This window comes from Conger conger, chromosome 10, assembly GCF_963514075.1.
Source record: "Conger conger chromosome 10, fConCon1.1, whole genome shotgun sequence".
NCBI lineage: Eukaryota > Metazoa > Chordata > Actinopteri > Anguilliformes > Congridae > Conger > Conger conger.
In genome coordinates, this window is record NC_083769.1 from 38,237,918 (window position 1) to 38,253,612 (window position 15,695).

The 15,695-nt window shown below is 42.5% G+C and overlaps 1 protein-coding gene across 3 annotated transcripts in view; it reads left to right on the plus strand.

The window, feature by feature from the left end:
- Nucleotides 1–15,695, plus strand: part of kcnd1 (potassium voltage-gated channel, Shal-related subfamily, member 1) — a 73,664-nt gene that overhangs the window by 43,584 nt on the left and 14,385 nt on the right. For all 3 annotated transcript variants that reach the window (XM_061258251.1, XM_061258250.1, XM_061258252.1), the window contains exon 2: nt 14,099–14,261. In XM_061258251.1, coding sequence (XP_061114235.1) covers nt 14,099–14,261 — 163 coding nt within the window. The remainder of the gene's footprint in view (nt 1–14,098; nt 14,262–15,695) is intronic.

Consider the following 15,695-nt stretch of genomic DNA (forward strand, 5'->3'; position numbering starts at 1 on the left):
TATGGGTGCTGTAGTTCCAATCTAAGGAGCGGCCTATATTTTATTAACAGCAGCTGGTGGCCAGTTTCCACCTGGCGCATGTGCGGGAAGGACTAAATGTAGCCGTACAAATCCCTGTCCAGGCTGGGCTCACTCCTTCCCTGGTGGAGCAAAGCCAAGCCTGTCCAACACTGTGATGCTCAGTGGAAGCTGGATAAACATGTGGGGCTTTAACCCTCCTGTAGTCTTCATGCACCCTGCACAGGGTCAAACATGACCAACCCACACCTGATTAAGCGGCCTGTAGCGTAGTGGTTAAGGTACGTGACTGGGACCCGCAAGGTCGGTGGTTCGATCCCCGGTGTAGCCACAATAAGATCCGCACAGCCGTTGGGCCCTTGAGCAAGGCCCTTAACCCTGAATTGCTCCAGGGGAAGATTGATTGCTTAGTCTAATCGACTGTAAGTCGCTTTGGATAAAAGCGTCAGCCAAAATGACATGTAATGTAATTCTCTATATGCAGCGGCTTTCACCACTGCTAAATTCAGGATAGGGTCATTTTTGATATAACAGACGGGTTGATATTGTATTTGGGATTTAGGGCACTAGCCTGTATTTGTCACATTACTTTATAAACCGAGTCACCAATGAGCCCTCATTATTGTAGAATTTCTGAGAATATTAATCATTACATGTTCATATAGTCTATTTTACCTCAGCAATACTGTATAATGCTGTATAATAATATAATAATAAACTGTATAATCCTGGCACTGTCAAATTTTCAGCATGGGTTTTTACTATACTGTACATACATCATGCATGCCAACATGAATGTATCCTGTAATACCATGACATATTAGCATGCAAAAAGAGTGCCTTAGAGATTGAGTTAATATGGAAATTCTGCCAGATTGCATACATTTGCTGTCCCTGCTGCTGTTGCCAATGATTCTGTCAATCATGTGTCTACTGGTAGTGCAGTCATTGGACACATAACAGGATGTTTAGTTCCCCCAGTAAGCCTTACTGTGACAGGCTGGTTCATCAAACTGGATCCTCCGCTACTCTGAGAGAACGGCACTGACAGACGCAGCATTTCTGACTACCGCTCACAAAATGAATCTGAAACATAACTGATGTTGACTGCTAAGCCTAACCCTTACTGTTCACTGTCCCAATACTTCTACTTATGTCACTGTAAAAGAGTGCATACAGTATAGATCTAAAGCGGCTTGCTACCGCCTAGTCAATTGTGTTGTTTCAAAGTTGTAGGGATTGTCTAAGGTTGTGTTGAAGAGAAGGGGATGCAGTGCTGTTTGAATACAACGATGCAGTTTGTATTTGTGAAGTGAAGTGATCAAATGTGTTGGAATCCTACTTCTTTCATTTTTAGTGCAATATTCCCACCTGGAATGAACATCAATAAAATGTGAAAATATTGCTATATGTATTATGTTCATTTATATGGATAATCATTACTTACACTATCGCTGTTGTATTCGTATTGTTTCATATCATAAACTACTGAAATTCAGTTTACAATGGCATGCTATTTAGATATTAAACATGGTTTTGATTTGCTCATAAGGTAGCTAGGTAGCAATTTTTAATTCTATTATTATTATTATTATTATTATTATTATTATTAACCTTTATTAATAAAGGGTAAGTTGATTGAGCACACATGATCTTTTGCAGCAACGCCCTGTTAATGCCCCCCCAAAATGTCAATTTTGTTTCAGTCAATGTAGCTGAAATTTAACCATTGAATCACTCCAGTGATCACATGGCAAAAGAGTAAGTAATACTTTTAAATGGAAAACAATAAAAAAGCAGAGTGACTCAGTGGGCAGATGTATGAGACGGAAGTGGAGCTCGTGTTATGTAGAGAGAAAAACAGACACGTGATTGATGGACAGTGAAACGCACATCAGTCTCTGCTCTCTGAAACAGCAGCAGGGAGGAATCCATGAAGCAGCCTTTCTGCACTGTCACTTCCTCTCAGGCCTGGAGGGTCCTACGGCCTTCTGGCTCTTAACCCCCTCTGTCCCGGGCCGCTTTTCACCCCACCTTGTCACAGCTAGCTTTCCTGTTTCGGCAGAAATGGCTGATAATATTCCTGTGCAATATGCTGGAAGTGTGCTATTGCAAGTGCCTAGGTGTCATTACTTGGATCATATTGCGACAACAATGGTCGGGCATTTTAAAATCGGAATTTTAGAGTTAAATATTGTTGTTGTTGTTGGTTTTTGTTGTTGTCTGTTGTTGGTTGGTGCTGCTGTTTCATGAATCACTTTAGCGTTACCTAAACTGCACTGTGTATTTATACTGCATATAAATATGAACTCACAATGCAAAGATTCAGAGGAAAGCGTCATTTCCATTTGATGGGTGACTCAAACCAACAAAAATAGCAGCCCATTAAGAATTCAATGTTAGAGTTACAGTTTAAGCTTAGATGAGAAAAAATCTCTGTCATACGTTAAAACATTTTTATGGAGGAAAATCCCAGGAGATGAAATGTCCACGTGTCTGTTTTCTGTGCAGACAGCAAGCTCAATCTGCAAAGCTTTTTATAGAATTTATGTTTGACAAAACTTTCACTCTGGATAGTGATGAGAGAAATAACGTGAAGTTGTTTAAGAAATACAACATTCTATTTATAGGACATTTTCGAGACAACTTCATAAAACTTTGCCACTGAGGGTGACCTATTTAAAGCTAGGAGTCTGCGAGAAAGCAGTGCTGTAATAAAGGAGGAACAAATTGCAGGTGGATGCATCTCTGAAATGCTTGTAGAAACACAACAGCATGGATATTATACTATGCAGGCAACATTACATCTGAAATCAATGCATTTAAATGTCGTTTTTTGTTCCCCCTTTAGGGCATTTAGCTCACCTTCATCCAGCCAGCCCCTTACCTTAGCTGCTGCCAAATATCTGTGACCCCTTTTCTGGACCAGCATCTAGGCCAGGCTGCCTCAATGTTCACTGGGGACGCTGGCACAGACTTTCTATTATTGGCAAATTAAAGTGATGCCTTAAACTGCAGGACACTGTTGTGAGATTTCCCCACAAAAAATTAATGCTGCAATGAAAATGTGTCTAGATTTATAGGGTTTCTGGGCTTTGAAAACTATTCCGCCACTCTAGCAACCCGTGGACTGAAGCAGAAGCAGATATTAACCTGAGAATCTATTTTGTATTACTGTAGGCACCCTGAATCTTAGTTAATCTGCCTTTATTGCAGTCTTGCTTACTCAATGGCCTGTGGGTCGGGTGCAGCTGATTGACATGCAGAGGGAGATAAGTGCTGTAAGAGTCTGTCCGATGTAATCAAGCCTGTCAGATAAAGAGAATTGAGCTGTTGTGCAGCGTGGGGAAAGAAGCAATAAAATAAGCATAAAATATCAGCGTTAGGTTTCTGCGGACATCAGACATTAGCTGCTGAACTACAGAGTGGGAGTGTGGGTTGAGGGACGCAGTGCTAAGTGATCTGAAGTCACTGCCACATTGCAGCGTATGCACTGACGCTGTGTTCGCTCGCAGACGATGTGGTCCCGCCTACTTCAGTCTCGCAGGAAGTGATGTCACTGCACAGACAGCACTGTGGCCTCTGAGATGACAAAGCACATTGTGTTCATGTGCAGAATGTGTGACACGCACTAGTGACAGAGCAGGCTTGTTATTGTTAACGTTTTCGGTTATTAAGAATATTAAGAACTACACATTGTAGTATTGATAGAATTACATAGAATAAAAAGGGTATTAGTCCACTCCTTTACCCAAAGAGTTGATAGGATTCATTGAAATAAGATATTAAGATTAAATACTCATGCTCACTGGAACCTACTGGACCTCAGGCTTCCACTGTATTTATTAACATGTATTCATACAGGGTAGGTTGACTGAGCATGCATGCTCTTTTGCGGCAATGCCCTGTTAATGCCCACCCAAGTAGCCTAACCTGCATGTCTTTGTATTTCATTTAGGGATATTATCCTTGTTGTTGTCCCTTAACCTGGTGCTTACCCATGATGAGAGGTTCAGAAAGTAAAACTTCCTCCCCAGCATTTTGCTCCAATCACCTGGATTTGCTAATTAGCACATTTCTTCAGCCAGGAGGCTGAGGTAATTAGTGAAATCACCTTGCTGAGTTCATGGGTGGAAGAATGGGTGGCCCCAGGACTTTCCACCTCTACCTGCGATAGACTCAGCAATGAAGCCAATGTTTACTCAGGGTCTAAGAATCTGTTCTGAGGAGCAAGGCAGCGGGATCTATGCACACATTCAAAAGCCCCAAAATGTTACCTGAAACAGCGCTGAATTTATCATCCAGCTGCACAATAGTACAGCTCTGGTGCCTGGGGGTGATTGTGTGTGGCCTTTTCACGCTGTGGCCAATGCCATTAACTCCTCACCGTACATTACCCCACAACCAGCTGAGCAGAGACAACATTGCCACCCCTGGAACACATCCACAAAACTGTGTGTTGGGCGCGTTGGGGAGAGTGCTGCAGTACATATTACTGTAATTGAAATGATTCAGAGTGAACTTCCTGTTCAATAGACAATGCTTTAACAGGATATTCTGCCTATGAGATCAGCTGTACATCGCTCTCAGTGTTACCGGAAATCCCTCTGTGATTCCAGTCCTGCTAGTTGGACAGTTCAAACAACCGTTACCCATTAAGATACGGGTAATAAAACAAACCGCTCGCTCTTCTGCTGATGACTGGGAATAGAATGGAGAGACAGCTCTTTTCCGCTCTTTTCCATGAGTGCGGTAAATGGTGACGCTGACTACAGTTAGCATATCATATGCTACTCCACAAACAAGCAAAAAAAGGATCATAATAATGACTGTGGTTCCATAAATGCACAGTAGCTCTGGTTTGAAGCATATATTTCGAGCCGTGGGCCGTCTGCAAATCGCTCCAAGTTTGGTCATTTTGGTGACGTTGAGATCGTGAGTCAGATCAGAAGCTCAGGTGGATGCTGTCTGGTCTGGGCCTACTCCTTGGGGGCGGTTGCCATGACGCAGGGAAGGATGTCCATTGATTAAAGCAGCAGATGAGACAGCAGGAGAACATCTTCAGGTAAAAAAAGCAAGCTTTGGAGTTGGTTCTCAGTCTTTAATGTTTCTTAGGACATTTGATTTCTTGCTGATTCATTACGAAAACGTATTCATGTGATCTAAAGCAGGAAATGGGTCTGCAGTTGGGAGCCGGAGGAGGATGAAGTGGGGTTGGGCATTAAATCATATTGAGGATTAGCAAATGTTTTTTGTTTGTTAACTTTAATAACAATCACTGCCATCTGGCACAATGGCTTTCTTTCATCTGTTTGTCCTTAATCATACCTGATGCAGTAGTAAATATTCAAACTTCAGAGGGCTTGTGAAATTCCTCTGGAGAAGAAAACATCACTATTGATATCTGTTTGCTGTTGATCAGACCAATCGGCAGCCAGGTCATGCAACTGTTAATTGACAAGATCACATCAAATGAGTGCATGGAAGGTATACGACCTTACTGCTGATTGGCTGTCATATCAACACCCAATAGATACCAGTGGTGATGTTTTTTCCAGAATAATTTCACAAGGCCTGATGTTTGATACTGCATCAGGTATGATTGAAGAGAAACTCAATGACACAAAGAAAGGCAATGTGGTGCTGATCGTTGTGATTCTCAAAGATATTCTGTAATTACCAGTGCGCTATATCGGCCAGCCCTAATATGCAGCACTTTACAAAGGATATAAAAGTAATGCTTATCTCATTTTATCTGATTTCCATAACGCCACCATTAATAATTCATTCATGTTTAGAACGGTGCCATTTAAATTCTGAAAACGATTTCAGTATTAAAAGTGAGGAGTTAGCATTTATCCTCACAAAGCCCTAAGATCTTGCTTAAATGTCATGGAAGTATACCATTGATGGCTATTAAAAACAAACAAACAGAGCCCATTTAGAGTAGTAATTCTGTCTACGTTCACTTGTCTACATTCATTCTATGCCAAACAGCTTGCATAAAACCCCAAGCAATATTCAAACTAATATAACCGTTTATTATAACTACAGTACTGTATGTGTTAGTACCGAGCACAATAAGGAAGACTGTGCCTGCATTTTGTCGGGAGTAAACATTGGATTTTGATCCAGTAAAGTGGTGTTTAAAAATAAACTTTATTTTTCAGCTTCCCTGAAGTTCTCTGTAAAACGAACCGGTCCCTGGAGGCCCGGAGCCCCCCCTCCCCTGGCCTGCAGGCTCCTGTGAAGGGAGGGCATTGATCATTTGAAAGACAATTAGTGTTGCTTTAAGAAGCATCAACAGTGATAGGTCAGCTCTTTAGCCAATTACAAGCCTTTAGTAGGCCATTACTTCCTCCCTGCAGCCTGGGAAAGTTTATGCGCTTGGTAAGTGTTTCACTGGCGTGGGCCTGTACGGAAATCAGCACTTTGACTATTTTCTCTTTTCTTCAACTAATCATAAAGTTAGCAATAGAGTTAAGATACTGAAGACCCATTTACATAATGACTTTTTGGAAATTGTAAGGGTTATTTGGCTCCGTGAATATGCAACGTTTAGCAACAGATAATGCCGGAAACCCATGTGGTTACCAAGACTTCTGTGTCGTAGTGCAGTGCAGTGCAGTGTATTAGGACAATGGCACAGTTTATGTTTGTTGTTTTGGCTCTGTACTCCAGCACACTGAATTGAAATGAAATGAAACAACAAATATGGGGGGGCATTAACAGGACAAAGCTGTAGAAGTGCATGCATGCTTAGTCAACTTACCCTGTATAATTAAATGTGAATAAAATATAAATCTAACCCCCTCCCCTCCAGTATTCCCTGGTACCTCTCCCCTCTCCTGTCCGTCAGACACATTAGTTCACACTGTATTGGGATCCCTTGTATTGTGGCCACGTGTGGTATTTAAACCCAGTATTTACCATTCCCTGGTGACACGTTTTTCACATGGAATTAATGAGAGCTTCCCCGTTCAGCTGTATATTTCAGCATCACCCGCTGTGCCTTCACATTGTTGCAAAAACAATTTGCTGTATGTTCATATGTTCATATTGCTGTGTTCAATCCTGCGGATTGACTGATGTGTTACATTCAAAAGTGCTTGAAACACTGGCTTTGTTTACTATCATCCAGCCCTGCATAAAATTAAAATAAAGGTGTTAAAATCTTTTCTGTAAAACAGAGGTATCTGTCCTTCCATATTTTAGATCAATTAGAATATGTGCATTTCTGTGTGTAGGCAGCAGTGTCATTTGGGTGCATTTTATTTAACCTATAATAAATTGGAAGTTTAATCCGACCAATGCCTGACTCAGGTAGAAACCAGAGAGACTGACTTTCAGGTAGAAACCAGAGAGACTGACTTTCAGGTAGAAACTTAAAATTGCCTATTATTGATGGTATCTGTTACACACAATTACTTTGCATTGAGGTGGTAGAGGTTTTCTCCTGATCAACTTTTTCTATGTTGAGCTCACAAGATAGACATGTCGTGATCATGAGAACTTATTTTGTTACAGTATGTTACGATCACAAAATAAAAAACTTACGATCACGAGAAAGAACCTTTGTTAGGCCGAGATCAGGTGATGATCAAGTCATGATCATGAGAAAACAACTTTGGTTATGTCAGGATTACTAGATAATATGTCTTGATCTTCAGGTAAAGGGACCAAAAATTTTGCATGGTCTCAATGTAACAGGCTGCCATTTTTCCCCTTGTGAAATACTTTATTTTGAAAGAGGATTTGAGTAGTAAGTAGGTAAGGTAAACTAGTAAGATTAATAAGTGCTTTATCTAATTTGTTTGGTATCATTAGCATGGTCTTGACTGGTTACATATCTGTTGAATGCACAATTAGTTTGCTGGCAACTTTTAGTACAACACCACCAAATCTGAAACACCGCAGTAAAAGCTTCCAGCCCCTTTTAGTCGAAGATGTAAGCTAAGCATTTCTCTAACCAGCAAGAATAAGTCTGTCAGCCAGTGGTTTAAAGGTGCTGTATATATCATTCACCTAGATAAAGACAGATAGACTTGTCACATAAACAACAGATTTTTTGCTGTCAGAAGGCACGATCACTCGATCAAAGATGGCTGCTTTCCATGGAGAGGATCGGTGGGAGTGAAGAGAAACTGCCTTCTCACGGGGTAGGGTAGACCATCAGAGTGCTCATCGTTCTTCTAGGGGCTATGGATTGTGTCACAAATTAGCCGTCTGGCTTTGCTACTTAGCCAGGTAGAGCCAAGGTGGATCCCATTGAAGGGGAGCAGATCGATGGCCATTGATTATCCACCACACGCCCAAGATTCATTCTCTTCATGTTACAGAGACATGGCGAATGTGAAGGTGATTGTTTAATTATCTGCTCACTTGCTTAAACTCCCTACAAGATGCACTTCATTTAAGCCTATTTATGGTCGCGATTCTATTTATACAATGTGTCTTTTGTATGAACAAATAATTTAATTAGCCAATCATGTGGCAGCAACTAAATGTATAAAAGCATGTAGACATGGTCAAGAGGTTTAGCTGTTTTTCAGACCAAATGTCAGAATGGGGAAGAAATGTGATCTAAGTGACTTACCAGGCAAGTTTGGACCGCGCATTACAACAGTGGTATGCAAAAGTCCATCTCTGAACACACAACGTGTCAAACCTATAAGTGAATATGCGATAGCAGCGGAAGACTTAATAAGTCTAAAAAATAAGTCATAAATACCTAATAAAGTGCTTGCTGAGTGTATATGTAAGAAATTATTGATGTGAAATGTTTTGCTTTCATTAGACACCTACAGTACAGACACATTTGGTGATAAGCTGTGTGGAATGAGTCAGGCAGCTTGCTGGAATCCTAACAGATTGTTTATTAGAATTAGAGTGTCTTGCTCAGGGACACTTCAACACAGCCCGGGGATCGAACCGGCAACCCTCCGACTGCCAGACGACTGCTCTTACGGCTTGAGCCATGTCGTCCCATGTTATTTTTATTCTGTTTAGACCTGCACTGGCTCGATCAGAAAACGGCAGGTCTTTGGCCAAAATTACAGAAGACGAATGCTGTTGAAGATCAAAACTAAGACACTCAATTTCAAGCACCAAATCTGTAGTTTCTACTCCACTTTACTGCAGTGTTTGGAAAAGGTATTGAATAAAACGTTATCGGTCTCAGAAAAGGTCCATCAGCTGCTCTCTTACCGCCTGTACAAACGTATCCCCCGATAGCCAAACACAGTCAACTGGATTGCCTTTCGTAGTCACTCAGAATGCAGTTCAGACTTCCTGCTTGAAGGTCTGCTTGCTATGTGCAGGTGTAACTCTAGTGCGAGTATTGGGGGAGGGGGGTGGGGTGTAGGTGTTGAAATGCATAGGACCAAGAAACAGCTGTGAAAGGATAATCTCTGATGAATTCTAAGAGGATAATACTGCTAATCCGTGTCACAACATCACAACATCAAGTCTGTATTATATAAAATAACTCATCATCACACAATATTATATGCTATATTATTGTGTGGGTGTGTGTGTATCGGGTATGAGGGGTGGTATTTGGCATGTTATTAATATTGGGGGAGGGTTTAACCCCCAATTTTCCCCCAATATCACCTTTACCAAAAATGCCTTCTGGTGAGCTGTGATTTGTGAAACTGCTTTGGCCTGTGACCGTCATACACCAGTACCCCTCCCGTGGAAGAAGGTAATAATGATAACTATAATACAGTATAAGTGAAAGGGAGTACCAAAGTGGCCATCATGGACGATATCTAAAATCATTATTGAACGGTTATACCAGCAGTGATCTAAGGGTGGGGATGTGTCACTGACGCTGCTCATGGCTAATGAAGTGTGCGCATTAAAACAGAATGCCTGTGCCTTACGGTCGGTAGATGAGATAACAGGGTCCAAGCTGCACTTGAAGTACAGGCAATCACCAGACAGTGATGATGCTGATGCTTAAAACGTAAATACAATGGATTCCCTGTGTGAACCAGCTCGTCTACATTGGGTTGACAGCATTCCCCCTCTTTTTACAATAGCAGTGAACCAGACTAGCTTGTTTGGATTCCTGGTGGGTTGGGTTGTGTTGCGCTGACATTTGTCAGAGAGATGTGCATCTACATTGCCTCCATCAGTCTGGGTACTTAAGGGAGGAAGGAGAATACTGCCAGTGCTGATCACAGCAAACAACCAGAGGCACTGTAGACAGATGTAATATGTGGTCTAGTTTTTTTTTTTTTTTCTTGAAAACCGCAGCCTTTGAGTGCAGTCGCAGTGTATGCAGGTTTCTCACTCTGGCCGAATGCCAGAATTCAGTTTGATGTTACACGTAACAACTCTGGATAGAGTTAGCTGGTTTTACAACAGGTTTAGCCCCAGCTCGATTCCAGGTGTAAATAAGAAGAAGATTGCATTGTCTGAACTTCAATATCAATATCTCAAGTGCAGAAATGTTATTCAAAGAAGGTAGGATTTTTCCTGCTTGACTGCATCTCATACAGGGTGTTCCTGTTTAACAATGGGAATATTAGAGAAATGGGATTGTTGTGCAGACCTAGTCTTTCAGTGTATAACAGCTTCCCATTTCCAGAAACTGTATTATATCCAAGTGAGAGCGCTACATTCTAAGCTCCTTGGCAAAATTAATTGTCGCTAGTCCTGTTTACATTGTATTGTAAACTGAGCAGAGCTATTTGGAACAGCGAATACTTTCAAGCAAGGCTGTGTGCTTATGACAAGACTAGCTCTGCAATTTTCGCTTTTCTTGTCTTACAATTAAATGGTACTCATTAAGTAAACCTCAAACCTCAAATTTAAAGTATGATTTTAAAATATAAACCATGCCATGTTTATTTACAGGAATGGGCCATTTGTCAATTGAGCAGTCAAGGGGCATATTGGCCAGACCTGTCCCTTGATCAACCAGCGTTGATCAAGGGACCCCCAGCCAGGCTCAAAGGCATCCAGGGACCCTCATTAGTTAAATAGGGTTGTATTTAAAAAGGCTTTATATTATGAAATGATTTCCGAAATCAGTATTGAGTCATTGTACTGTATATCAAGTCTTGACGACAGCATGTTGAAAACCCATACTGTAATTTAATATTTTATATCACCAAGGAAACTGTCCAGGATGACGTTCAAGCAGTGTGCATGTGGATTTTTTGTTCAAAAATTTGAGTGAACCAATGTCTGTTTGAACTAGGCTGGACTGGTATTCACATACAGCTTTTGGTCATTCAGTCTATCCAAGCAAGTGCTAATGCTGATCGTTAACAGGCAGTCGATTGACCCTGCTGTATGCTAGTTGCACTTCGCTCAGGATCTTTATAGAATGGAATATACTTTATTGAACCCCGTGGGGTAATTTGTCCTCTGCGTTTAACCCATCCGAGTCACTTAAGAGCAATGGGCTGCCACAGTGCAGTGCCTGGGGACCAACTCCAGTTCTGAGGCCAGCGCCTTGGTCAAGGGCAATGGCAGGGGTTTACCTAACCTGACATGCCTCTCTCAGTTTACACGTCTCAGATGACCCTTCAGGTTTACAGGGTACTGGCGGTGTTAGTTTGATGTACTGGAGTGGGGTCATGGCCTCATAAGTGTACTTTTGAGTTTGGGGCAGGACCTTATAGGTGCATAAATCCATACTGTACCCCTAGCCAGCAATATGTAACTAATTTGTACCTTTCTTTTTCTTGGGGAAACGTACTCATTTGTACCCAAAGAGAACGTTACTGTACCTTGAGGGTACATTCGGGAAATGTGATCACTTGAAGAACACAAATTCACCTCCAATGTCACGATATTGTGAGAGTTGTGGATGTGAAGCGTTTGTACTTCACAGGTGTATCCCTAACGCACCTGCAGCTCTTTCAGCACTCCCCCAGCGCACAGGCACACAGCGGGGTGTGGGCAAGCCCCGGAACAAAGCCCTCCTTCATCCGGCTTCATCTCTTTCAGTACAGCCAGATAACTGGCAAACAATTCTGCAGGTGCTCAAAGGGGGAACAATGGAGGCCTACAGGACAAGATTATGGGAGAATTGTGCGATCTTAGCCGCTCAGAAACAACTGAGAACGAGACAGGTTCACCTGAGGTTCAGCGCTAGCGCGCTTGTTTCGTACTGCTGTTTCACAGGTTACTGTAGGCTGCCTAAAGAAGTGCAAGTCAGGCTTTATTTCCAAATGAACGCTGCCTCGGTCTTCACTCCAAAAACCTTTTTTTTTTTTGCTGAACATAATTGTGTAGTTGTTCTTCGGTTTCACTGAATATTTACATATTAATCACAAAATTGCCTTTTGGCAATACACACACTACATCAGAACTCCATTTATCTGTAATTCCCTGTGCCGCTCAGCTCACCCACTTTTGACACTTTTATGCTTTTTGGCAAACGTTTATGCTGCCAGGTGCATATCATTTTATTTAGTGTGCTTTCTGGTTCTATTCCTGTGAGATGCCTTTTGAAAGTGTCAGTCTGGAATGTTTAAATTTAGCGACTGTGGATTCTGTGGTCACTGGTCAATCAAGTTTGTTTACACACTCCAAATACCATTCTAAAGTTCCATTTGAGTTCCATTTGAAACAAAAATAGCTAATAGGAGCACATCAAGTGCCGTTTTTCTTATAAGATACTGTAGCACACAAAAGAAGACAAGCAACAGTAATACTGAGCAACAAACCTCAGTTTAACCCTTGTGTTGTCTTAAGGGCCAAAAATGCTGCTATGTTTAAAAGCAGATATAAATCCCTAAATGATATTTTTTCAACTTGAAATTTGATTACAAAGTTTGTGATGAGTGACAGGTTGTTTCGTCATGCAAAATAGATTTGGGGTTTAAAATTCAATTAAGCTGCTTTATTTTAGGTGTTTAGTGAAGGCGGGTCATTTTTTACCCTTTGGACAAGCGGAGTATACAGAATGTTAAGACTACAGAAGGGTTAAAGACTTTGGATTCGAGATGTTTGTCCTTCCGCATTCATCATGCGAGTTCCTGTGTGTGCATCATCATATTTCAATATGTGGTTGCTATGTCGCACCCGACACCACCAGTGGAAAGCAGCATATAGAGGAGTAATTTTAGAACGCAAACATATCAAATTGAAATTGGTACAAAAATGCCATTGCGAGAAGGTATCGAACAACTTTAAACAGTGTAATTGTTTTATTTTGGTGGGTGTCATTGCACTGAGCGCGGTCATTTGGGCTAGTCCAGCTCCGTGCCCCTGTCCCCTCACCCTGCTCAGTCAGTTTGGGATTTTTGGGCTATAGGTGGACAGGTGGACTGGAAGTTGTGCTTGCACTCCACCTGCCCGCTGCAGTCTGGCCTCCGCTTTACTGCATTTCAGCTTACTGCTCTGATTTATGAGCCTGTCCTAGCCTGCGAGAGAGTAACTGGTGTGTGCATGCGTGAGTATGTGTGTGTGTGTGTGTGTGTGTGTGTGTGCACTCATGCTTGTGTGAGTGTTTCTACACATTCTGAGGTTCTGTATTGGTTAAATATAACTAAATACCGGTCGTCTTATTGGTTAAATGACATATATCTAGACGCTGTATTTGGTATTCATTTGGTAGCATGGCCTAAGACCTGGACCAATAAAAAAAAATTCTTGACAACACTGGACTATGAGCAATAGGTAAGCATGGACGATAGAATAGGACTACAAACAGTGAGGGTGAGGGCGATTACACTAATGCTAGGGAAGTTTTCTTCAGCCTGTAAGTTAAATTTGAGCCCTGCTTGCTTGATATTTACCTCTTATGTGCTGTCAGTTTCATCAGATATACACACAAATGACATGTACACACACACAAACACACACTGAACTCAGTGATCACTTTGCGTTTGTGAAAGAAAATGAATAAATAGCAGTTATTTGTCAGTCAAAGTTATGGACAAATGCTGATTGAATCTGGGGCAAAAATCTCCATTATGTTAAAATGCTAATGCTTTTCCATGCATTAAAGCCTTAGAGCCTCTGTTCCTCACTGCTGCAGTAATAGGGAAAATGGCTGAATGACGAGTGCTTTTCCAGCCCAGGCTAATAGAAGCTTTGTCTCTGTCCCGGGCAGATATGGAGATATGGTGCCCAACACCATCGCCGGAAAGATCTTCGGCTCAATCTGCTCCCTCAGCGGGGTGCTGGTGATCGCCCTCCCTGTGCCCGTCATCGTCTCCAACTTCAGCCGCATCTACCACCAGAACCAGCGGGCCGACAAGATGAGAGCGCAACAGGTAAGGGCCGGGACGCCCGGGGGAACGCACACTGCTGGGCAGGTGACCAGGGAAGGAACACGCCCATTTAAGGGCAGGTGACCAGGGAAGGAACAGGTGAACAGGGAAGGAACACGCCCATTTAAGGGCAGGTGACCAGGGAAGGAACACGCCCATTTAAGGGCAGGTGACCAGGGAAGGAACAGGTGACCAGGGAAGGAACACGCCCATTTAAGGGCAGGTGACCAGGGAAGGAACAGGTGACCAGGGAAGGAACACGCCCATTTAAGGGCAGGTGACCAGGGAAGGAACAGGTGAACAGGGAAGGAACACACCCATTTAAGGGCAGGTGACCAGGGAAGGAACAGGTGACCAGGGAAGGAACACGCCCATTTAAGGGCAGGTGACCAGGGAAGGAACAGGTGACCAGGGAAGGAACACGCCCATTTAAGGGCAGGTGACCAGGGAAGGAACAGGTGAACAGGGAAGGAACACACCCATTTAAGGGCAGGTGACCAGGGAAGGAACAGGTGACCAGGGAAGGAACACACCCATTTAAGGGCAGGTGACCAGGAAAGGAACAGGTGACCAGGGAAGGAACACACCCATTTAAGGGCAGGTGACCAGGAAAGGAACAGGTGACATGGGAAGGAACACACCCATTTAAGGGCAGGTGACATGGGAAGGAACAGGTGACCAGGGAAGGAACACATCCATTTAAGGGCAGGTGACCAGGGAAGGAACACGCCCATTTAAGGGCAGGTGACCAGGGAAGGAACACGCCCATTTAAGGGCAGGTGACCAGGGAAAGAAGAGGCCCATTTAAGGGCAGGGGACCAGGGAAAAAACACGGCCATTTAAGGGCAGGTGACCAGGGAAGGAACACGCCCATTTAAGGGCAGGTGGCAGGAGAATTCCCTGGCAGCCCGACGCAGAGACGTCCTTTCTTTGACACTTGAAATTTAAAGCACACACCACAGTATGAGGCTACTGAAACGAAACTCTTATTAAACTGCAGTAAAATTCTGTAATAAAACTATTCATTTGTTAGTCCAAGAATCATTTGACACTTCTAAATGCAAGGTATTATGGCTTTTCCAAGGACAGTATTTTTTAAGTGATGAGGGCATAGTACTGAATTTATACTAAGTTATAATAATGTTAGTGTTGCTATGGAGATGACAAATACATGGCTGTTTTTAGTATCATAAAATGATACTGCACAGTCAGTATGCTTTGAAATGTTGCCCATGATACTGCTTTGAAATGTTGCCCAAGCAAATGACAGCGCATAATCAGTCCCAGAACATTGCGAAGATGATGATGATGATGAAGGTGATGTATGTGGAAAAATACGATGTGCGAACGAGCATGCAATATTCTGTCCTGTCTCATTTCATTTTGTGTTTTGGTTGCGCTGTAATTTGCAGCAGAGAGGGCAGGGGCACAGTCTCC